This window comes from Nuphar pumila, chromosome 5 (genome assembly GCF_984573655.1).
Source record: "Nuphar pumila chromosome 5, dmNupPumi1.hap1.1, whole genome shotgun sequence".
Taxonomy (NCBI): domain Eukaryota; kingdom Viridiplantae; phylum Streptophyta; class Magnoliopsida; order Nymphaeales; family Nymphaeaceae; genus Nuphar; species Nuphar pumila.
The window spans coordinates 122,494,398-122,520,942 of record NC_143253.1 but is presented as its reverse complement, the minus strand read 5'-3'; the positions used below and the strand labels follow the sequence as shown (position 1 = coordinate 122,520,942).

At 37.9% G+C, this 26,545-nt stretch overlaps 1 protein-coding gene across 1 annotated transcript; it reads right to left on the bottom strand.

Annotated features, from left to right (window-relative positions):
* Window positions 1-16,537: 16,537 nt before the first annotated feature.
* On the bottom strand, window positions 16,538-21,844 carry LOC149838465 (uncharacterized). The gene is made up of 5 exons (XM_090006602.1): window positions 20,975-21,844; window positions 19,744-20,298; window positions 18,575-19,111; window positions 17,437-17,691; window positions 16,538-17,166 (listed from the first exon to the last, which is right to left on the bottom strand). Exons 1-5 carry the CDS (start codon window positions 21,596-21,598, stop codon window positions 16,855-16,857), a joined length of 2,283 nt encoding a protein of 760 aa, XP_089862728.1. The 5' UTR covers window positions 21,599-21,844; the 3' UTR covers window positions 16,538-16,854.
* Window positions 21,845-26,545: the final 4,701 nt, after the last annotated feature.

The following is a 26,545-nucleotide window of genomic DNA, read 5'->3' as shown; positions in this document are numbered from 1 at the left end:
GAAGCATAAGCTGAATTTTTGTTCCTCCCGCACGCGGTCTTAAGGGTTTGGCTAGAATCCCAAAAATACAAGCATGCTTACCAAAAACTGGACCACCTCTTGAAAACTTCACTATATCTGCCCCGAATGCATAGTGGCTCTGCTCACCGTCCATAGAGAAATCCCCGTTCAGGATCTTGTTCCCGAAAGCAAACCCAAACGGCTTCAAAAGATCAATCATTGCTGGAGTGTTCAATGTTCCGTAAAGAGGCCCGTCATTCCCAATTGTCGAAACCATAATAATATTATCTGCAGTCAACTCCCAACCCGTTTCGACCAATGGAAGGTCTAAGTAATCAGGTCCACCAATACACAAATTTAAGACATCCATATTTGTTGAAATGGCATAATTGAATGCATCAAGAAACCATGATGGATATGACACCACCTGCTGGATGGTCGCGCGACCGACATCCCTGCGCAGGCCCTGCGATGCAGTCGCAGGGGCTCGCTGCCATTGCTGGGGTGCATTCGCACCTTGATAGTTCGGTTGGAGGGTACCTGGACATGGGCGACCCAGGGTCACTGCTGATTCGAGATGGAGGGAAAGTACCAGATGGGGAGAATTGTCGCAACCTGCATCCCTGTGCAGAGTTTCTTCCACAGCTTCACGTCGCGATGTTTGTTGGAGCGTCACTGGGGCTGGATTGACGACGATAGTATCAACAGTGTGGATCGTGCGCGCGCCTAACTGATTCAACAGCACTGTGTGCGCATTCACTTTGGATTCAAGCGCACCTAATCGTGCTTCGACCCCATCCATGCGTTTTGACAGACTGGCTACCTCCTTTTCTAGGCATAGCATATCTTCCTGCATTTCCGTCAACATGTCGAGCATCTGCTTCATGATCTTCTCTCGCATCTTTTTGCTCGTAGGACTGTTCCTCGCTTCTTGCGTCATGCCGTTGACGAAGGAGGAGGGACTGGGCTCTGATACCATTTGATGCAGTGAGGGAGTCGTGGCCTTCACGTTAATGAGTGTTCTGTTGACACTCTTTGACACAGGGTGGAGATCGGACCCCGGGATGCACTTGGGTGCAACAAGTTAGGCAGCGTGGAGATTGGATATTCCGATCGCTGTGATGTAGCGAGGAATTTGAAGCAGTCACGTTAAGTGGGGCTGACGTTGTTGGTTGTCGGGTGCCGACATTGACGATGGTTCTCCAATGCACAACAGTTGTGAAACCACAAAATACTCAATGGAAGTATGACGCTGGGAATCAGGTCAATCGATCCTCCTTAAGTCCATTATCAAAAGTAACGTACTACAATGAAGAATGAGAAATAACGTGGGAAAATGGATAATAACGACTGCTGCCACAGGAAACAAAAATAAAAGAAAGGCCCACAGGAAACGATAACAGAGGAATAATAATAAGGATCATCGTAGAAAGAACGGTGGTTGCTTTATTTAAAAAAAAAACAATTTAATCAAACAGTGAAAAGAAATAACATGGAAGAAAAGGAAACAGTAAAGTATGAGGCTAATGGGAGGCTGCTGCAATAAATAAATGCTCAGATGGAAGAAAAACAAATACAAAAGGACAAAAACAATCAAGGGGTCTGTCTGAATTCAACGTGAAAAGAAAACAGCCTGACAAAAAGAAGACCAAAGAGGAATAAAAAAATATGTTGAAAAGGAAAAAGGAAACTGTTGCTGAAAAGAAAGGGACAGCTGCTGCAATTCTGAATTCTCTATCCCCCGCACGCAACCCTAAGTTGGGTTATTTAAAAGGGTTTGGCTGGATCCGGGTCTCGGGTCCGGACCCAAACTCGAAACACGGTTGTGTGCTGTTGGGTATGGGACGTGCTCTGCATCAGTATTGGTCCATTGTTGGACATTGTGAATGCGTTTAGAATTCTTTATTTTTCTGCATGCTTCATTACATGGTATCAGAGCCATTCGGTTCTTAAAGGAAGAAGTGTGTAATTCATTTTCACATTCTTCGTATCTCTTCTTCATACACTTTGGTGGCATCATAGAGACCAAAATCGACCTATCCTTCAAGCTCAATAGAAAGAATTATATGATGTGGGAATCGACAATGGAGAACAACCTTAAAGGTAAGAAACTTGGGGTTATGTAATGGGTTCTATTCCGGAACCTCAATTGGAGCTCACCAAGATCAAAGGAGACCAAGAAAAGGCTCTTGAGGGAAATGCTCGCCTCAAAGCCATTGAAGACCTCCAAAGGAAAGTAGAAGATTAGGAGAACAACCATGCCAAAATCCTTGCTTAGTTCATGAACAATGTCGAACTCAAGGTATGTGCTAATATAGCTAAATTTCGCCAAGCCAATGAGACTTGGTTCTTTATGAAGGGTATTATACCCAAAAAGACCTTGCAAGAGCATATTTTTTGCAAGAAAAAAATTAGAACCACCAAACAAGGTGATTCAAATATACAAGGTTACTATAATGCATTAAACCCACTATGGGATGAGTTGTCTCTTTTAGAGCCAAAATGGGTTGCTATAGAGGATGTTGAACTTAGGCAAAAACAAATGGAACAAGATCGATTATTCTAATTTTTGTTTGGGCTACGTCCCAAATTTGAGCAAGTGAGGTCATCACTCCTTCATAGATCTATTTTTTAACCAATAGAAGATGCCATTACCAAAATCACACAAGAGGAAACTAGGCTTGGCATGACTAAAAACATTGATAAAGTGTTTGTCGTATCCAAACCCGACAATAATGTCAAAACCTATAAACCACCCCACTTTGGAAAACAAGGTAACTCTAATGGAGAAAGAAAGATGATTATATGTTATCTTTGTTATGAGCCGGGTCACATTAAACCCGCTTGCCCAAAGCTAAATAGAACATTCAAGCTTAAGGTGGCTTTTTTTGAAGAATCTACCACCGACAAAGAAAATGAAGGCAAAAGTGGGGACCTCAAGGGAACACTTGGTCAAATATCTATGGCTCTACAACAAATTCTCAAAGCCACTTCCTCCACGTCGGGTGCGGCTATTGCGTCTACATCATTATTCGGTACGTATTCTTGGATCCTAGACTCCGGAGCATCCTTCCATATGACCCCTCATGAAAATGCTTTAACCGATGTATACACCAATTTAAAAGGTTCATGTGTTTCTATGACTGATGGGACTTTTTTAAAAATCACAAGTATTGGAACACTTAACTCTCAAAATTCTCAAAATCTCTTTGTTCCTAAAGTGAGAGTTGTTTCAAATCTTAATTTGAATCTTTTTTCGGTCTCTCAAATTGCCGACCATGGATGTGAAATATCTTTCTCATCTAATGGTTGCTTTGTATAGGATCTTCAGTCCGGGAAGCGGATTGGGCAAGGCCATAGGAAAGGGGACCTCTACTATATGGATCATCTAAATCTCCCTACAAACTTTTTTTGTACTTATGTCCAAGATAAAAGCATTGAAACTTGGCATAAAAGACTTGGACATCCAAGTTATTCAAAAATGTATCTTTTTTTATTTGGAAACACATTTTGTAAGGAAAAGGACATTAATTGCAAAGTTTGCATTTTTGGAAAAATGAAGTCTATTCCATTTCCAACTAGAACATTTCTTTCCATAAAACCTTTTGAGTTGGTGCACTCGGATGTTTGGGGTCCATCTTTGGTTATGTCTAAAGGTGGTTATTCCAAAAACAAATTGGGCTGAAACTGTCTTAACTTCAACATACTTAATCAATCGAATGCCTTCTTCTAAATTAAAGAATGTTTCTTCTTATGAAAAACTTTTTAAATTTTCCCCAGACTTCAATCTCCTTCACATCTTTGGTTATAAATGCTTTGTTCTCTCATATAAGAGAGATAAGTTGTCTCCAAAGGCAATTGAATGTGTTTTTCTAGGTTATGGAGAAAATAAAAAAGGCTATAGGTGTTTTGATTTCAAAAATAACAAACTATATGTTTCAAAAGACGTGACTTTTTTGGAAGATGAAAATGAATTTGAAAAACTAGATAAACAAAATGAAATTGACTACATGTTTTTACATGATCTTATAGATGATATATGTGATGATTCTATGAATCATCTTGAAAGTATAGATGATACTTGTGATGTATCCAATATTGAAATATCACCACATAATGGTGATACTGATAATGAAAGTGTTCATGTTTATAATCGAAGGGAACAAGAAAGGCCTATTAGCGCCTTGGAGAAATTTTCTCAACTTACTGAATCCTTAGAAGAAACCCTCGTTAGGCGATCTTCTAGAGAATCAATTTTACCCAATAGGTTTGTGTCATATGAGTCTCTTGCACCAAATTATCGGGCATGTCTAATAACCTTACACTCATATTATGAACTCACTCATTATAATCAAGCAAAAACTCTACCTCATTGGATTGAAGCAATGAACATATAATTAGATACTCTAAAAAAAGGCTAATATTTGAGAAATAGTCAAGCTCCCTCCTCATAAAAAAAATATTGGATGTCGATGGGTCTTTAAGGTTAAAACCAAAAGCAATGGATCCTTAGAAAGATATAAAGCCAGATTAGTGGCTAAAGGATATTTGTAAGAATATGGAATTGACTACAAAGAAACATTTGCCCCTGTAGCTATAATGACAAGTGTTAGAACCTTAATAGCTGTCGCATCAACTAAAAAATGACCTATATATCAACTCGATGTGAAAAATGCATTCCTAAATGAAAATCTAAATGAATAAGTATATATAGATCCACCGCTCGGAGTTAATATTGGACAAGGTCAAACTCTCAAATTTTTAAAAGCCTTATATGGTCTTAAACAAGCTCCCAAGGCTTGGTATGATCGATTTAGTGATATCATGATTAAATTGGGATTTCACTTATGTTATACTGACACTATTTTGTTTGTTAAAAGTGCAGGTACTAGTATTGTTATCTTATTACTTTATGTTGATCACATGATTATCATAGGAAATGATCAAATTAATATTATTAATGTTAAAAATATGTTAAAAGATAGTTTTGACATGTTTGCTTTAGGTTTTCTTAGATATTTTATCGGCATTGAAGTTGCATATTTTCTCAAAGGATATATACTGTCACAGATGAAGCTTGTTGCAGATATATGTACTAAATCTGGAATTTCAGATGATAAAAAGGTAGAGACTCCAGAAGTAGTTAATGCAAAATTAAGATTTGAGAATGACGTTCTTCTAGAAGACCCCACACCCTACAAACAATTCATTGGATCTCTCACATATCTGACTATCAACAGACCAAACATCGCTCATGTTGTTCATTGTGCACATGAGTGTCGTGCTCTGGGTCGTTCGATACATCAAAAACACAATAACTAAAGGGCTATTTTTATCATCATCTTCTTCTTTGGATTTACTTACTTATACTGATGCAGATTGGGGAGGTAACCCTAATAATAGAATCTCAACTACTGGCTTCTGTGTCTTTTTAAGAGATTCCTTAATTTCTTGGAGATGCAAGAAGCAACAGAAAGTCTCGCTATCATCTACTGAAGCTGAATACCAAGCTATGACAACTACTACAATGGAACTTGTTTGGCTTCGAAGCCTTCTCAAAGATATGGGGGTTGACATTACAGGTGCTTCAAAGCTATGTTGTGACAACAAAAGTGCCATCTACATTGCTAGTAATCATGCCTTCCATGAGCGCACCAAACATATAGAGATGGTCTGCCACTATGTTCGTGATGAATACCTATGTGAAACAGTTACTCTGTCATATGTCACATCAGAATATCAGTTAGCGGATTTTTTCACTAAAGCTCTTCCTGCTCCCCGCTTTATGTTTCTTCTTGGCAAACTTTCGGTCATCTCCCCATAAAGTTTGAGGGAGGTGTTAAAATATATGTAATTATACATATATATATATATACATGTATAATACCCAATAGGGATATTTTTGACTTTTCACATAGTTGTTTTAGTAAACAACTATTTCTTTTCTTTTTACTTTTTATTCTTTTTTCTTTTTACTTTTTGTCTCAAAACCCAACCCAAAAGGGGCCCCACATAGAGTCGTTGGGGACCCCAACGGTCACATTTTTTACCATTGGGGGCTCCCAACGACTCTATAGGAGCCCCCTTTTGGCTCTTCTTTTGAGATCCCTTTTGGGTGTATAAATAGGGGTGAACCCCTTTGTATTCTTTAAGCTTGAGAGCTCTCTTTCAATAAAGAGTCTTTATATTTTTAGTTTGGGCCTTTCTCAAGGCTTGTTTATATTGTCCCATAGTGGACTTGGCTATTATCTCTTTTGTGTATTGGTCCATTGTTGGACATTGTGAATGCTTTTAGCATTCTTTATTTTTCCGCATACTTCATTGCAATTTAATTCCATTGTCATTGCTTTGACCCATTCAGACTGTTCCTTTGTTGTAGCATAGTTAGAAGGCCCTATATAAGAGTGTATTAAGGAAATGTAGGCTTGATACTTCGATGAAAAAGACTTATAGGACACAAATTTTTTGGAGACTTTTGACACTCTAGATGATCTTCTTGTTGGTATTTGTTCATGTTCTTTAGAATATTGTTTTAGAGCACATGGTTGTTCTGAATTACCCCGCCTAGAGTATTAAATACAATCTTGATCATCACGAAATGATTTTGTACTTATCATGTCATTTTGCTCTCTTTGACTTTCATTAATATCACCTTCATCAATCTTTGAAACTAAGTCCAATAAAAAAGAATACTCATCTATTTCCTTAGAGTTCTTACTCCCCAAAAAACTTTCTTTTTCAAAAAAAAAAATACATTTCTTAACAGATATAACTTTTTAGTTTTAGGATCAAAACATATATAGCCTTTTTGGTGATTTGCATATCTTAAAAAAACACAAGGAATAGCATGTGGAGAGAGTTTGTCACTTTTGTTAGAAAAAACAAAATACTTGCACCAAAAAACTCTTAATCTAGAATAATTTGAAATTTGTTTGAAAAGTTTTTCAACAGGAGATATATTATTTAATGAAGAGAATGGCGTTCTGTTAATAAGATAAACTGCAGTTAGAGTAGCTTTAGCCCAAAAAATCTTTGGTACTTGATGTGTAATGAGTAAAGTTTTTGTTGTTTCTATAATATGCCTATGCTTTCTTTCTGCTAAAACATTTTGTTGAGGGGTATAGGGACATGATCTTTGATGTGTAATACCGTATAAATTCAAATAGTTTTTAAATCTTTTGATAAAAACTCTCCCCCTGAATCAGTGCGGAAGATTGAAATCTCATTCTTAAATTGATTTTTGACTAGATTATGAAATATTTGAAAATGTGAGAAAACTTTGGATTTATGCTTAAGAAAATAGATCTAAGTATGTTTTGTAAAGTCATCTACGAAAATTACATAATACATAAAACCACCTTCTGATATAACAGGTGTGGGTCCCCACACATTCGAATGTACTAACTCAAGTGGTCGAGAAGAGACAAAGTGTCTTTCTTAAAAATGTAATCTCTTTATTTTACCAAGAATACATTTTTCACATGTAAAGGTTTCAAAATTAAAAAAAAAAAATCATCTTTGAAAAAAACTAGATCTTGGATACACTAGGATGGCCAAGTCTCTTATGCCATAGATCCAAATCCCTTTTCTGAATATTACAACATAATGTATTATTGGGTATTTCAAAAAAATCCATGTAGTATAAGCCTCCTTCTCTATGGCCTTACCCAATTAGCTTCCCTAATTGATGATCATGCACTCGACAACCATGAGATGAGAATGAAACATTATATCCATAGTCAGATAATTGAGAGACAACTAAAAGATTTAGGTTAAGTTTAGGAATAAATATAATTTGTGGAATACAAAATCGTTTTGAGTTTTGAGAAATATCTTCGAAATTTCCTATTCTTTTGATTTCAAGAGATGTTCCATCAACGGTAAAAACATTTGACCCATTTGAGTTATGACATTCGGATAACATATCAATGTTTGGTGTCATATGAAAAGAGACACCTGAGTCAAGAAGCTAAAGAGATTAACCGGGATCAGAGATGCTGACAGAAGAGACTGCAACTCCAGTCGATGAAGATGCTCATTTGAGTAGAGGTTGAAGTGTCTCTACTAATTGTGTTAAGGACATACTTCCAATTGATGATTCACTTGATTCTTGTCGAGGTTCGACAGTGGCAACCTTTTTTTCATAGAGTTTCTTCAATTTTGAACAATAAGTTTTCACGTGTCTCGGTTCTCGGCAATATTAACAAATGACTTTTCTTTTTTCAAATTCATTTCCTTGTTTCTTATCATTTATCTTCCCATAGTGTGGGGGTTTGTATATACGAATATGGTTTCTCGGTCTAGATACGACTAGAACCGAGTCATCGTTACACTTGGAGATTCTCTTTTTAAGCCTATTCTCTTTCATACTTAATTCTTCTATTGTGTCTTCTATTGAAGGAACCTTTCCTCGATGAAGAAAAATGAATTTGGTTTATTCAAATTTCGATCTTAATCCACTAATAAATTGGAAGGAATGCTCCACATTTATCTGGTTTTGACGGAGTTCTATGTCTTGTGAATAATGTCATTTTGGTTCAAGGAGAGCCAACTCTTCTCATAATCCAGACAAGTTATTATAGTACTCTTTAATACTCTTGTCCCCTTTAACGATATTTCAAACTTTGTCTTGTAAGTTGCACATATGTGCAATGTCTTTAAGAGAAAACATTTTCTTAATATAGTCCCAAGCATTGTTTGCATGTTCAAATTTTGCAAGACTTGAACATTTTTTTATATCAACACTACTTATGAGCCAAGACATAATTTTGGCATGTCCCATTTTCTATTCCTTCCACTTTTTTTGTAAGTGGTAATGACTTTGTTTTTCTTAACCTCTTCTAAATCAGTTCCATCAACTAATCCCCACAACCCGTTTCCCCATATAAGGTGCTTCGTAATTGAAGCTCACGTAACATAGCTAGAATCGTTGAGCTTAATGAGTTTAATGGTGACATTATCATTGTCATCCATTTTACAAGGTTTGAGAAGAAAAATAAAGAAAAAGAAGAAAGAAGAAAGAAGAAAGAAGAAGAAGAGAAGTGATGAAAGATTGGATAATGAGTACTCTACCACCGATAACGAGTACGCGTGCTCCTCCAAGCTTTTACACGATCACGATTTCACATATACTTGAAAATAACTTCGCTTCTTTTTCAAACTTTGAATGACATGTTTCCCGATGCACCAAAACTAAACTTAGCTTGATCACCAAGCTATGATACTATGTAATAATATGAGTTCTTGGATCACCAGCAATCGAAACTTCAAATAGCACCAACTAAAGTACCGAGAAAGATCACTCACAAGAACCACAAAGGTTCATACAAAATACCCAAAGAAGGGTATGCAACAATAAGAAGAAAAAATATATTTTATTAATTGAAAATCACACTAAAGAAAAGCTTACATTATGAGGGGGCAAAGCCCCATATTTATACACAATGAGAATGGCTAGAAGGAGGGAGTCATTGGGCTTCCAATGGCTCTAAATAGAGCTGTTGGAAGCCCAACGTCTCTTTACCTTTTTGACTAAGTCAAACATTGACTACTCAAAAAGATTATAAAGTAAAAAATAAAGACAAAAAGGTCTTATTCTAACTAAACTAGACCTATGCTAACTAAACTAAAAATAAACTAACAAAGATTCCTAGTTACCCTAGGTTATTACATATAATTTAACAGAAAGATGATATACACATAGCCGACTCTGAATACAAAGAAATTAATTATCCTGGATACCGAGGACCAAAATGAATTAATTGTCTCATATACTAAGAATAAAGAGGAAGTAATTGCTGCAAAATGTGAAGAAGAAGGAGAAGAACATGGAAAAAAGAAGGTCCACAAACACAGGTAGATTTAAAAGATGATAGGCTCTCGTGTAAAGAATATTTGGAGATTTGGATATCACCTATAAAAAAATTGTACTAGTGTGCTATAAATTTTTTTTGGAAACCCTTCTAATCAGGTAAACTTCTAATGATTTCATATTCATTAATGATAAAAGGCTTATATATAGTTTAAATTTTTTTTCGTGTGTTGCTATTGTAGGGTATGGAGGGTATGGACATGGTGGATCGCCATTGAGCTTCAACATTAACACTAGTGTCCTTTTTTTGTTATAGTTGTCCATCAACATGAATTTTGGATCATTGTACATGACTATTGGTTTTATTTGAATGTTTTGTCATAAACATGGGTTATTAGTTGTTTGCATTATGGACATAGGTTGTCACATATACTGGGTTATAAATGCTATAGTCTGAGTACTTTTTTGCTAGCTGTAATATTAGCTTTTACATAATTCCTCTAGCTTTTCTAACATCTGCTAATGGACACCTATTTTGGCATCTTTGTCATCGATTTCTGAGTGCTAAACGAATTGAAAGATGTTTCATTTATTTTCTTTATTTTATTTTTATTGGAGTTTTCAGCTAATACAATTGGCCTTTGCAGGGAAGTTCAAAAGGCTTATGAAGCAGGCCTGCATCGATCTTTTGAAGAAAAAAGATTGAGCTTTCACATTTTGAAGGTATACATCCACTACGCTTATATGCAATTGAAGGTCCTTAAATTGCTTTAACTTGTTTGTTGCCGAAGCACATTTTACCACTTCTAGATTTTCTTTATCATGCATTTTTTTATGTTACATATTGTTGGTGTGGCACTTTTATATCTCCATATTTTCCTTCTTCTGTTTCCCAACATTGATAGGATTGATTTATTGTTGAAGAAAGAGGCACTTGAACTGTTGTTTGCTGCTGTTTTTCATTAATGACACGGGATTTGCAGAAACAGAGAGATGCAAAAAACTAAAATTATGATATGTTTGTGTGCTTGATTCTATGATAACAATCAATCAGTTTAAAGTTAGATTCATCAACTTTGACAATGGTTAAACTGTTGAGCAGGGATATCATAAGGTTAAGGTCTCCATTATCTTATGAAGGTTGTAGCTAAGATAGCCTTGTTCATAGTTGAATCTTGATAATAATTGTAATGATCAAGCTCTAATAGTAGGAAGCATGGAAGTCTCTGATGATGACTTTGTAAACACTGAAACCCATACGTTGTTCATTACTTCATTAATAAAACAAGTAGTGTACTGCATGGAATTCAGCCCTGCAAACTTTTTTTAGTGAGGGTGATAGTTGTTCATTAATAAAACAAGTGGTTTTGCTTGCTCTTCACTAGTCAGACTCGGTCTCGCGGATAAATATTCTTGATTCAAATATCTTTGGTCCCTTTCTTGTGCTTTGATAATGATGGTGGACTTAATTAAGCAGGCCAAAGATGGAGACAGAAGCATCTGCTGACCTTCATGCTGCTATAGAAGATAGGGAGAACAACCTAGCATGTGTTAGAGATCAAATACATGGTACCAGGAAAGAACTTGAAGGAGACCAAGCCATATATAATCAGGTCAGTGTCACCAAGTACAAGTTCAAGCACATAGGATCAGTAAAAGATTGATATTTCTGGCTTTTTGCCTGCAAAGTCCCTTTTTGAATGTAGTTTAAGCTTTAAATCTGACAGAACATATTCTGCTGAATTATCAATGTAGGCTCTAAGAAACTGGTGGCAATGTTCAAATGCACACGGTAAATCTGAAGTAAAAGGAATATCTCATTTTATTGGGAAAGCATTTTGAACTAGAGGATGACATTATTCTATTTGTAATTATAGACAAATTGTAGCTCCTACAGATCAATTTTTGGTGAAGGATGGAAATCCATTGGTATCACATGAAACATCAGAACTAGAAAACAGTTGAAGCTCTAAACTGATGGGAATAAGCTTCGTGGACAAGTAGGCCTCTCAGATACATGTAGCACATGGATGCTATTGACATTCAGATTTGGAGAAATTACCAATCATAAAAATGAACAAATAAACATGTAAATTATTAATACTTCTTAGGTCGGAAACTCAAAGATTATTCCCCTTTGACAGACCAACTTATGAAACTAAGAGATGAAACTGGGTTAAAGTGACAGGAAAGATCTAGAATATTGGAAAAATGGCTTGAACATTTGAACTTGAGGGCGGGTCAGCAGAACTCTTATATGCACCATTTTTCTTCATCTAAAGCATTATTAACTTGGTACCAGCAAGAACTTATCCATATCATATTCTTTTTGCTTCTTTATTAATACAGACTTTGGATATAATGAGTTGCAGTAATACTTCAATATGTAGTTTTCTGAGTTTCTCAAATTCGTAACTTAGTATTCTAGTTTTGCAATATTCTTGTTCATGAATTTTTTGCATACATAGCTTCCACTTCTGAATCTTTTAAAGTTCTAACCTGAATTAGCTGGGTGATTCTCAATTAATTGGGTTAGTTTCTAAGGCCTGGTTAGAACCTCCATTAAGATCTCTTGGTTTATCAAGAGTTAGACATTCAAACATGGTTGGCATGAGCCAATCAGTATGTTAATTCACAGTGCACCTGCAGTCATTATGTAGTTGCGTGTTGCGTGATTGGTCCATATAGGAAGCACTTTTGTTGGTCGAAGTCTTGATGATTTTCTTACTTTTTGCAGGATAGTTTTGGTAGGTTGCATGATAGAGGCAAAGAAATTCCAAAGACAATGAAGCTGTTGTCAAAGCTTTTCCCCAACAAAATCACCATACAGTTGCCACAGGTGCTTTATTTCTTGTAGTGCTGGTGTATAACCTTTAACATTTCTTTTGAAAGTACTGTATTCTTAGAACCTTGTGATGATGTGTTTGTTATTTGATCTTGAAGACTGATGTACTGGTTTGATAATTAAAAAAAAAAAGTTTTTACTAGTCCAAAAACTGCGCCAGTAAAAAGTGCCTCCTTGGTGTTTTTTTACTGGCGTAGGAACTGTGTTTTTAAAAAACAGAAACCTTTTCTGCCACAATATTGCGCCAGTAAAGACTTTTACCAGCGCAGTTTTGTTCCAGTAAAGATCTTGTTGTTTTGGGACAAGATTTTTACTGGCGCAGTATTGTGCCAGCAAACATTATTTACTAGCACAGAACTGCGCCGGTAAAAGATATTTCAATTTTGTGAAATATCTTTACTGGCGCAATATGGCACCAACAAACATTTTTTACTGGCATAGAACTGCGCCTGTAAAAGATATTTCAATTTTGTGAAATATCTTTACTGGCACACAACTGCGCCAGTATTAATTTTTTACTGGTACAAGAAGTGCGCCTGTGAAAACCACATTTGCTGGCGGTGTTAAGTTGCTTCAGGAAATGCATTAACGGCGCTGCCTTTCCTGGCACTGTTGATGGCGCATTCTTGCACCATCCACGGTTTTTCTTGTAGTGCATTGGGATTTGAACTTGCAATCATTTTTTTTAGTTCAAATTAAATGGTTTTTTATGTAACCCTTGTTAGTTTTTATTCCTAGACCATTTTTTCAAAAAAGTTGAGTTGGATTTTCAAAGAAAATATAGTTTATAAAGAAGAAATAAGCACCTTTCCCTCTTAACAAATTTGTTTTAATTTTGTTTTATATTTTAACTGAACATTCATCCGAACAATATTTTCTTGTTTAAATTAAACAGAAATAGATAAAATTAAAAACATTAACTACGATCTAAATTTGGTAGCCGCATGTGCAATGTACTAGAAAGTTTTTCATAAAATCACCTCTACCTTATGAATTGCCATTAATTCCAGCAGTACGAAATGACCATTGAGTACAGACTCTTTTATCCGGCTCACTGTGTCACTACTCACTGCTTATAAATGACTCAATCTCTCCACTTCCTTCTAAAGATCTTGGAACCATGAGAGTGCTCAAGAGAGATTTTTAAGGTTTGAAGATTCTTCTTAGATCGATAGAAAGGGATGCAGCTTAATAAGCTCTTTAAAAGTTCCAACCGATTGTAGTATGCTTTCTTCATAATTTTAATAGAATACACTTTACTGACTTGTTCTACCAGTGAAGCATAATGCACGTTAAAACAACGAGTAAACTTTGTTGGAAGTGTGTTAATGCAGGACCCAAAGCGGGATTGTGAATAGATATATTACAAAATACTAGCTACTGTGTGCAAGTCTATGATAAACTAAAGGGTACTGAAAATCAAAGAAAATTAGCAGAAACTAACCAAACCAACCTCCCTAAAGAGTAGATTTAGAATCCGAATAGCGAAGGTGGATCCAATCCAATCCCGTGTCTCGCTTCAAAAACTATGTCACGGACACTTTGGAGCATCTCATTTCTAAACATGTCTAGGTGAGGATGCAAGCATGTATATATATGTGTGTTTCTATATGTGCATACACACACGTGCATGAGAGAGAGAGAGAGAGTACTCGAAATCAAGAAAAATCCATCTTATAAATTCACTTGAAATAATGCTTTAGATTCAAGAAACTTGTTGCTTAAGGTGAACCTTTTGATAGTGCCTTCTAGTGGGCCAATCTCAATGATACATGCACACACACACACTGCATGTGTTTGTAAGTGTGAAAGCAAAGAAAGCAGATGAGTGGCTCAAAGCACTTTAGTATGTCATGAATGGGATGCCACTTAAGTTTTGCCCTATTTGCTACTCGGATTACTGGGATTCATTACAACTTATGAAATCATGAAAGAGTCCAAAACCCAAGTCACATGCATTCAACCTTGTCATTCTCCAACTTGATGGGACAACTGGAATACAGAAATGACATACATTTTATATTCGATTGTGATTGTAGGACGCATACATGAATCATTATCCCAAAAAAAAAAAAATCGTCCTCAACATCACAGTCATTTCATATAACTGTTGGACTCAAGTGCCTTGTTAAATGTTAGGCAAAATCCTTATCCGTCGTATCTATACATGCATGAAAAATATTAAAGCATAATTCTGCCCCTTTCATGATATACATGGGAAACCCCATGTATTTGGGGATAAGGCTTGATGATAATGATATGGATGCCCAAATGAACATGCAAGGTTACACAATCATATATGTTGTCCTTTCATTTTTATTTTAGAATTCTATTAGTAATGCTTAAAAGCATGTTTGATGACTTGTTCATGAAATTACAGATAAGAAGAACAAAGAACACTGGTTCTGTTCATTCTATAACAACTGTACCAAGTTCAATATTTGTTTGGATCTTACTTGGATGCTGTGTTCCAAAATCTAACGTTAGTTTTACGTTGTGCTCGGACAATATGAACAGTATGGATAATGAGTCAGATTACTTTGTTTTGAATTATATGACCCACTCCGCCCACTATTTTATATACTTTAACAAGTTTATTATGGATCTTTGACCCAAATATAGATCAAATTACGAAGATATGTCTAAAATCCTGAATTTTTGCCTCAACTATGGATCTTAAATTGGATCCAAATAATAAAAAATAAAAGAACATCTTAATTAAACAAAATGTGATTCAAAGTCCTAATCATAGAAAATAAAAAATAAACCCTAATCAAATTAACTATAAAAACCCTTAATTTAAAATAATATTTTTTGAGAAACGGGTAATTTGATAAAAAAAATAAAAAATCATATTTTTTATATACAAATTTAAAATCCTAAAATGCATATTCATATTCATTTTATATAAAAACCAAAAACTAAAAATGCAAAAAAATAAATCATACTCATATTTTTATACCAAAAACCAAAATGCAAGAATTCATATTCATGAAACTAAAAGCCAAAAAACCAAAATGCAATAGATGTATACAAAACCAAAAACTAAAAACCAAAAAAATAAAAATAAGAACTCATTCATATTTTTTATAAATAAATCATAAAACCCTAATATGCAAGAAAATAAATCATAAATAAACCAAAAAACCTTAAAGTACAAGAAAAATATACCATAAATTAAATATCTAAAACCCTAATCAATAAAAATAAAAAAATCCTTAATCAATGAAAATCAAAGAAAAAAACTGTAATCAATAAAAAATCTTAATTAAAGAAAAAAAAAAAAAAAACCTAATCAAGAATAAAAAAAGAACAAAGAAGAATAAGAAGAATCAAAAGAAAATAAAAAAAGAGATCAAAGGGGGAGAGACAACCCTAATCATAAAAAGAAGAAAAAAAAAACGCTAAAGAAGAAAATAAAAGAAGAATGAAGAATAACGAAGAGAGAGAGAGAGGTCTCACTGCCGCCCTCACCTCCACTGGCATCATTGCCGCCCTTACCTCCGCCAGCCAGCCTGTCACCGCCTCACCTCTGCTGGCCCCTCTGAACGCTGCACAGGGGAGAGAGAGAGAGAGAAGGGCGCCCAACCAAGGTTGTTAAATGCGATGAGGCGAAGCGAGGCGTTGAGCCTGCGCTTCGCCTCTGAGGCGTACGCCTCTCACAACTGGTATGGAAGTGAAGCAGTGGGAGGGGAGGCAGGGAGCGGCGGAGGAGCAGTTGGCCGGCAAGTGAACACCGTCTGACGTGTCCCATGTTTGTTAAAAAACACATGACAAGCAGCCGCGACATCCTGTGCGGATGCACGATCAAACAACCCCTAAAGGATATATGATCCAATAATCACAAAGGGCCAACAGGATCACCAAAATATCAAAGAATATAGCCAAAATATCTAAAGGACAATATATAACAAAGAGGTCCGATAACACCACAAAAAATCCTCACTATAGTAGGGTAAAAAAAAAGCATACATGAGATCAGAGGTATGGACAGACACTCTGCGACCTAACAAATTCTCTCACCAAAAGGAGGATAAGGGAAAATATGAGAAAGAATTCACTACCACCTAAAAATAAAACAGCTTCTTGTAACATACAAGAGGCAACACAACCCTACATCCTCGTGCCAAACCATGATATGCAAGTAAAACAGTAGAAAAAAAAAACTAAATAAAACACTCTAATGCCTCTCACGCCTCTAAATTCCACGTATCCCACCGTGTCCATTTGCTCCATTAACACCATGGTGTGACTTCTCAGAGCTTCTTGACCTCCTCCTCAGAACCACAACCCATGTAATGGCTTCTAGGATCACGGCAATGACACCCAAAGCAATGATGATGCCCATGTATGTGTGCTTCCACTTTTTGTCAGGCGACAACATATTCAATCCTTTGAAGATGTTGATAATGCTCAAGATGATAACGGAGTATCCAATAGAATGGTGGTACACGTTCCAGTAGATACGGTACTTGTGATCCTTCTTAGGTCTCAGGAGCAAAGCAAACACCTGCAAGGAAACATAACCGCCCTTTAGCATCAACAAGCCAGTTGGTGTGATTTTTGTTTTTCATGTTCTTTTTTTCCAGAGTTTATTTTAAGAATCGATGTGACAAGGGACAAAATCTTAATGGATGGTGGCAGCAAGGCCACTCTGCTACTTACAATACTCTCACATATTCGCATAATTGAGTAAAGTTATATGCATGTTTTATATCGGAGACCACCGCTATTTTCATAATCACAGAAAGATATATGCATGTTTTGCAGAAGCAGCTACCTGAACTGTTGCAAGACAGAAGAGGGCGATCCCAATGTTCCGATGAGTGGAGTACGTGATGCCTTTGGAATCGCTGCCGAGTTTAAGACCGGTTCCCCAACCGGCAACACCGATTATGTAGGCCGAAGACTGGCACGCAACATGGAGGTAAAACCAGGCTGGATCAGCAGACTTGAACACCCTCATGTATCTTGCGATTATGGCACCAAGAGGCATCAGGGTTCCCCAGCTGACTGCATTCAGGACCCCATGCACCTGATAACCAATTAAACCCTTATTAGTTATCCAAATTGATCCATTCATAAATAGTAAATACAGGCAAGCATATGATAAGAAGTTTTAATTGATAATTGATACTGAAGATGCAGAGAGCCCAGATGATAAGGACATCTTTACTGAAGCTGTGAAGCATAATCCTCCGAAAATGATTCAGACAATTCAAATGATATGCGAACAGGAAGCTTTTCTATGTGCCTAAATGATAAGAGCTTACGAAAGTCACAGAGAGATCCCGGATAACAGTGCTTGAGCCACTGCCACCATTCTCCATTTGTTATAACTCCAGAAGAAACAGAGAACACAATATCATAGTATATAATGGAAAAGAAGCAATTTCAAATACCAAGGTCGGAACAAGGACACGGGTAAGCCTGAATGATCAGAAGCAATACTTGCAGTCTGAAAAACACGGGAGACCGAGAAAAGGGGAATAAATTGGAATGAAAAGGGGTACAAAGAAACAGCAACTACTGCCCTCTTTTGGACAATTCGGTAACCAAATCTAACTAAAACCCCCTCATTCAGTAACATGAGGTAGTAGTGAACAGAAAACCAAGTTCACTATAACCAGAATCATAAACTGAAACAGAGCAACCCTGCAGCAACACTAAAATCAATTAACAGAGGGCTATACCAAATCAACTCAGCTCCGAAATAACCCTTCATGATAAGGTCCAAACCCAATCAAACACACCAATCACAAATAATTCCCCAAAAATCTCAACAACCAAAAGATCTACAAACATATCATGAATTGGAAAGAAAAAAATAGGGTGAACCATGAGATGCCAACAACGAATTAAAGACTGAAACAACAAAATCTCTTTACATTCAAGCAAAATCGTTCACGAAAACTTACATTTTTTCGGCGGGCCTTAGAATTCCCGTTGCTGGAGACCGTGCTCTGCCCGGAGAGGAGATCCAGGGACCCCGTCGACTGCATGTTGGCGCTGGTCATGGAGTGAGGCACCAGAACCCCGCTTGAGACAGGGCCGGTCTGCCACACCTGATTCACGGTGGTGTCGTTGCTCGGCAGGCTCAGCGTCGCATAGAGGATGATGTCGTCGCCGGACGTCTCCCCGCCAAGGTTCGAGACGGGGAAGGTGAGGGTCCCATTCTTCATCGTGGGAGTGAGGCTGTCGACGTTGACAGTGATGACATTCAGCTTTCCAGAGACGACGTAGCCGACGATGGCCTGGGAGCCGAGCATCCGCCGACCGCTGGGGTTGATCGCCCAGGCGACCCACCCGCCGGGCGAGACCGGAGTGGCCCTGTAGGCAATGTTGAGGGTGCCGTTGGACGGGATGTAGGTCCAGTGGAGGTGGGCGTTCAGGACGGAGAGGTCGGTGCAGGTGGTGAAGAGCCTGTTGGAGGAGAAGCTCTGTGACCTGCAAGTCTGAGAGAGTATGAAAGTCACAGAGAGATCCCGGATAACAGTGCTTGAGATAATAAGCCAACGTCACCATTATCTATTTGGCACAACTCCAGAAGAAACAGAGAACACAACTATCATAGTATATAATGGAAAGGAAGGAATTTCAAGGAGTACCAAGGTCGGAATAAGGACACTGGTAAGCTTGAATGATCAGAAGCAATACTCACAAAGTCTGAAAAAGCAAAGAAAAATACGGGAGACCGAGAAAAGGGGAATAAATTGGAATGAAAAGGGGTGCAAAGAAACAGCAACCACTGCCCTCTTTTGGACAATTCGGTAACCAAATCTAACTAAAACCCCCTCATTCAGTAACATGAGGTAGTAGTGAATAGAAAACCAAGTTCACTATAACCAGAATCATAAACTGAAACAGAGCACCCCTGCAGCAACACTAAATCCAATTAACAGAGGGCTATACCAAATCAACTCAGCTCCCAAATAACCCCTCATGATAAGGTCCTAACCCAATCAAACACACCAATCACCATTAATTCCCCAAAAAGCTCAACAATCAAAACTTGATCTACAAGCATACCATGAATTGGAAAGAAAAGAATAGGGTGAACCATGAGATGCCAACATCGAAAGCTTACGTTATTCGGCTGGGACTGGGACGGCGACGGTGACGGCGAATTCCCGGCACTGGAGACCGTGCTCTGCCCGGAGAGGAGATCCAGGGACCCCGTCGACTGCATGTTGGCGCCCATCATGGAGTGAGGCAACAGATCCCCGCTCGAAACAGGGCCGGTCTGCCACACCTGATTCACGGTGGTGTTGCTCCTCGGCAGGCTCAGCGTGGCGTAGAGGATGATGTCATTGCCGGACGTCTCCCCGCCGAGGTTCGAGACGGGGAAGGTGAGGGTCCCGTTCTTCAACGTGGGAGAGAGGCTGTCGACGTTGACGGTGATGACGTTCAGCTTTCCAGAGACGACGTAGCCGACGATGGCCTGTGACCCGAGCATCTGCCGGCCTCTGGGGTTGATCGCCCAGGCGACCCACCCGCCGGGCGAGACCGGAGTGGCCCTGTAGGCAATGTTGAGGGTGCCGTCGGACGGGATGTAGGTCCAGTGGAGTTGGGCGTTCAGGACGGAGAGATCGGTGCAGGTGGTGAAGAGCCTGTTGGAGGAGAAGTTCTGTGACCTGCAAGTCTGAGAGAGTATGAAAGTCACAGAGAGATCCCGGATAACAGTACTTGAGATAATAAGCCAACGTCACCATTCTCTATTTGGCACAACTCCAGAAGAAACAGAGAACACAACTATCATAGTATACAATGGAAAGGAAGGAATTTCAAAGAGTACCAAGGTCGGAATAAGGACACTGGTAAGCTTGAATGATCAGAAGCAATACTCACGAAGTCTGAAAAAGCAAAGAAAAATACGGGAGACCGAGAAAAGGGGAATAAATTGGAATGAAAAGGGGTGCAAAGAAACAGCAACCACTGCCCTCTTTTGGACAATTCGGTAACCAAATCTAATTAAAAACCCCTCATTCAGTAACATGAGGTAGTAGTGAACAGAAAACCAAGTTCACTATATCCAGAATCATAAACTGAAACAGAGCACCCCTGAAGCAACACTAAAACCAAATAACAGAGGGCTATACCAAATCAACTCAGCTCCCAAATAACCCCTCATGATAAGGTCCTAACCTAATCAAACACACCAATCACCATTAATTCCCCAAAAAGCTCAACAATCAAAACTTGATCTACAAGCATACCATGAATTGGAAAGAAAAGAATAGGGTGAACCATGCATCGAATTAAAGACTGAAACAACCAAAACTCGGTAAATTCAAGCAAAATCCTTCGCGAAAGCTTACGTTATTCGACAGGGACGTCGAATTCCTGTCACTGGAGACCGTTCTCTGCCCAGAAAGGAGATCCAGGGACCCCGTTGACTGCATGTTGGCGCCGGTCATGGAGTGAGGCAGCAGATCCCCGCTCGAAACAGGGCCGGTCTGCCACACCTGATTCACGGTGGTGTTGCTCCTCGGCAGGCTCAGCGTGGCGTAGAGGATGATGTCGTTGCCGGACGTCTCCCCGCCGAGGTTCGAGACGGGGAAGGTGAGGGTCCCGTTCTTCAACGTGGGAGAGAGGCTGTCGACGTTGACGGTGATGACGTTCAGCTTTCCAGAGACGGCGTAGCCGACGATGGCCTGTGACCCGAGCATCTGCCGGCCTCTGGGGTTGATCGCCCAGGCGACCCACCCGCCGGGCGAGACCGGAGTGGCCCTGTAGGCGATGTTGAGGGTGCCGTTGGAGGCGAAGTAGGTCCAGTGGAGGTAGGCGTTCAGGACGGAGAGGTCGGTGCAGTTGGCGAAGAGCCTGTTAGAGGAGAAGCTCTGTGATTTGCAGGTCTGAGCAGATGAGGTGGAGAAGAGGGTGCCCACAAAGCAGAGGAGGAGGAGGAACATCTTGATGGTGGTGGTGGGGGAGACAGCCATTGGGAAAGATGGATCTCTCTCTCTCACTAAGTGTTTCTCTCTCTAAGTATCTGTTGTTGGGGAGACAGAAAGGTGAGATGAGGAGGGGGAGGAGGAGGGGAGGGGTTTTTATGGGTTGCGGATTTGTTGGGGTTGTTGACTGATTTGGTCTCTCTCTGTTTTTTGGGAAGGCTTCCGTTTCTCTTTTGTCAGAGAAGAAGAAGGGGTCAGGAAGGAACCAGTCAGTCCAACCAGCAGACACGGTTTGGGAGATTTTACTTAATCCCTTGTATATAAATAAGAAGCCTTTTAAGGGAACTGATTTTTTCAACAGTTTTTACTGTTTTTACAATGTGGCAGTGGTAGTATTAATAATAGTAATACTTATCACTTTTCTTTTTTATATTAATTGTTTTCCAGACGAGGGGGGAAACTGAAGGGCTACCTAAAGTCTTGCATGATTCCAATTAGGTAGGAAATAGGCCCCTCTGCTTTTGTTTGAGCTGTCTCTGACAATTTCATTTACTGCCCTTTCTTTTCCCCTACATTTAAAAAAATTCCATCATCTTTCTTAAAAGACATTTTAAGACATAATTGATAGAAAATCTATTTTGATGTAACTCAGTTTAACCTTGAGCTATGTATAACAAAATTACAAAACCGCTTCTATTACATAAATGTTAGGTCCTTATGAAATGGTGAAACAAACATGAACCTTCATGAGAAATATGTGAGACCCACGTAAAAAATGCAAAAAACAGTTCTTTTTGTCAGAATCTGTTCATACCTACTTTCTTTTCGTAGAAATGTAACAAATGCTCCTCAAAACATTGATGAAAAAAAAAACTAGAAGGATTCAACATTTTTCTCGTTTTTGGATTAAACCTTTTTTGGGTGTGGATGTATTTTTCTTTTTATCGTGTTTGATGCATGCCATTTCGAGGCCCAAATGTGCCCTGCGACTTGTTTTACCATGCAACAGTGCCTTCAAAATGAAAATTTCCCTCCTTTTCTTTTCATACCCGGTTCGCTTTAGGATTTAGCCATTAGTGGTTGGTGTCCTTCTACTTCACAAATGACTAATCTACCTTCGAAAATTAATATAATGGTTTAGGGTTGAAAATCTCTCTCTTACCTTGGAATTCAATATAGGGACCAACATACTTGGTGTGGTGTGCCTTGGCAGGGCCCAGTTAAAGGTCTGATTGAAAAGTGAGCATACCATGATTTGAATCAATTTCACCAAGATCAACCTCAATTGGGTCACTAGTTGAATCGCGGGTCGATTCTATTTGAGTTGCTTCAAACCTTAGAAAGATTGATCTGTTTGAGTCATGGTTGATCTCAATCTGCTTTTCGGGGAAATCTTATTGAGCTATACTTATGCGCATGTTAAGTTGCTTAAACCAGAGGTAACAGTAAGATAGCTGGATGGTTAAAGTGGTACTATCTTATGTGAGGGATCTTGGAAATACCCCATGTTTAATTGAAAACACTATACAATCTCGAGATCAAATATATAGGGAAATGTTAAATATAACTTTACAAATTCATCAAATATGAGAGGAGGAGGAGGAGGAGGAGGAGGATCTCAAGATCAATACATTTTAAGGATAAATCAAATACAAAGATGTCATTTCAAAATTCACATAACTCAAAAGCCTTGCAAAACACAAGTTAGCATATAAGACCAAAATTATATTTTACTTATTTGGGTTAGTATGGTTTTAACCAGTCAAATAATTTATCTAGTATTTGGAGCACAAACTATACGGCATAGATCAAGAACTATTTGAATTATAATTGATACCAACTATTTGAACTTTTCAACAAAGCTTTTCTTAATTCATACCACGTTTTCCTTCAAAATCATGATTAGTTTGGGCTGAGCTAAGAACAGGACAAATATCTTTATGTTAACCAAGATAGGTTAGTGACAATTGTAGCTATTTTTTTTTTTAATTTGCTTCCTCGTCATAAAAAAAAAACTCACTGCTTTTTTGAAGTTCTTTAAATTATCTTCTGGTTATGCAGCAAAAGTTAGATGTCATTTTGTACATTTTCCAAAAAAAAAAACTCAAATCAAGTTTACTTCCAGTTTGATTGGGTTGAAATGGCTAAGAAGGAGCTAAGATGATTGATGTTTGGAAGGATATTTTTGGGTCATTCAAATCAAGGGCATTTTGGTCATTTTTAAAATAGGTATTTTCAATTTTTTCCTCTCTTTTTTTTTTCTTTTAAAAAAGTTAGGTTACATGAGAATGCTAACGCCATCCGTTAATCAGAAACAATCTTTCAAGATTACTGCTGAGTAGGGGGTGTCAAGGGCTCGGGTTTGATTCAGACCCAGGTGGAACTAGACCTGGCCCTGATTTTTGGGTATGGTATTGGGTTCTTACTCGGGTTTAATCAGACCCACTACAAGAGAAACCATATCTGGACCCCATAATAACTATATAAATCAGATCCAGTAAAACCATATTTTTTATAATTTTGGTATTGGGTTCCTACTCGGGTTTAATCAGACCCACTACAAGAGAAACCATATCTGGACCCCATAATAACTATATAAATCAGATCCAGTAAAACCTTATTTTTTATCATTTTTATATTGAAAATTTGCATGTTTTAATCAAAACTCGGGTTGGGCCCAGGTCTGGGATGAAATTTCACAAGCTATACCTGGGTCCATGTCTTAATCAGACCTTTGGGTCCAGACCCGGGTCTTAATCAGATCTTCTTATTTATCATGATACGCGGATTCTACAGGGTTTGGTTCAGATCGAGTTCACTTAAACCCGACCAGTTGACACCGCTACTGCTGAGGAGGGCAAATTCTTTATTACTCACCAACAGGGGCTCTGCTTGTTTGGCAGGAGTCTGTTAGTGAAGGAGACCTTGTGTTGGGACATTGCAAGTTAGAATCCCAATGGTGTATGGTTTAAAAGTTGTAGAGGGGTCTGCCTAAGGCAACCATAGTGACAAAAGTTAAAATTGGCAAAATCTCGGCAGGCATAAAAACTCCGGAGATTTTGACATTTTTCACAAATCTTGAATTTTTTTGGCAAAATCTTGAGAATAAAAAATAAAGTAAAAAATAAAAAAATTAAGTTTTATAAGAAAATATAAATAAAACACATTTAAAAATAAAAAACTTGGTGGTTTTCACGCTAAATATCTTTTAAAAATATAAATATCGTGATATTTGTCACAATTTGAAAATCTCATGAGAAATTGGCAATTTAAACTTTCAGGCAATTTCTCGCAATATATGCCAACTAACCACTACGCATGCGTGTGAATGTGTCCAAGGCGTTCACACCTAACAGTTGAGGGCGCGTTTGAAAGGAGGTAAAAAGAGTCAGCTGAGTGGGTCTCCCATCTGTGTTTCAAACACAGCTATATATATATATATATATATATATATAAAAAGTAGCCACCTTTTGGCGTTCTTGGGAATTTCTAGGAAAGAAAAAAATCCAAAAAACAAGAATAAAAAGTCGCTACTTTCAAACGCTCACGGCATTACCAAATCAAACCAGTCTAGACAAAGATCAACCAAACCAAGTCAATGCTTGACTGACTCGGACCATTCTAACTAAAATAACCCAACCGAATAAGTCAATTGAGCCCAAGTGGGCGAGGTCCAACCATTAGAATTGAACTCGTCTTGTGTAAGGAACTGACCTTTGGCAACCCCAAGTGATGCAAAATTGGTCCGTTTTAGTTCTGCATCGAGTTTGATTAAGAATTGGCCCATTCCTGGCAAAAGCCAGAGCAGGACCAGATTTGATTAATAATCGACAAAATCATAATACAAGAAAATATGGCTACTTTTTCTCATGAGAAATTTAGATTTTATGAAAGAAGAAAATGTATGCGGATAATTAAGGATTTATCAATGAGGTATAATATCGTGTTTTTTTAATGTCTTTTTTCTTTTCTTTTCTTGAGAGAGCATTGGATATTTGTTACACTGGTCAGACCCACATGACCGGATCCATTTAGCACCGCCACCGGTCCCATTGACCAACCTCATTGGGATCTAGTTGGTGTCCCTGCGGTAGCTATTCAGAGCACGAACGGGGGAATTGTGAAAAGATCAGGTGCAATATGATTGCACAAATATTTATTTGTGCATTAAGCACCTGATCACCCTCCATCTTGGCGATAGGGCCTGTCAGGCTGTAGGGCTAAGGCCTGATGGAGGGCAATCAGGTGCTTAATGCACACATATTTGTGCAATCATATTGCACTCGATCCTGACTCATATTTTGTAAAGTAACTGTTTATTACATTATCTAGTAAAAAAGTATGTCCATATGTTTTTGAAAATCTAAACTACAGATAATCAGAAAACAGATTTTAGATCATGTCATGAGATTTGAAGTGCAAGCAGGCCTTTCAAGAAACTTGACATAAATAAATAAATAAAGAAATAAATAAATATATATATATATATATAAAGAGAGAGAGAGGGAAGGGAGTAGCATCCCACCGCGACCCAAGGGGGGTTTCTGAGTCGTTTTTCCCAAATCTGAGTGCACAGATAAATTCGACATGGTCGATTTGCTAGAGAACGATACTTGGATTATGTTTTTTTTATTAAAAAATTATCATTCTTTAAGCCTTCAACATTTATGATATTTAGAAAAATTTTACACCAAGAGAGAGAGAGAGAATGAGAGGTCAATGGGACCGTATGAATGAGCTAGATATCATAGGTGTGGATCATGTTGATCCACTTGGAACACATTGATAGATTCAGCACTGTCCAAATGCTGAGGATCAGCTTTTTTATTGTGTTTTTTTTTTTATAAAAAAAATATGATTTTGTGAGCCAAAAATATCTTACATTTGTAAGCCAAAGATTTTTCAAGAATCATATGATCGTGCAATGTATTGTAATCAAACAATCCAAAAGCTGATTCCCACTAATCAAACCATGGAAAATATAAAACTATCAAA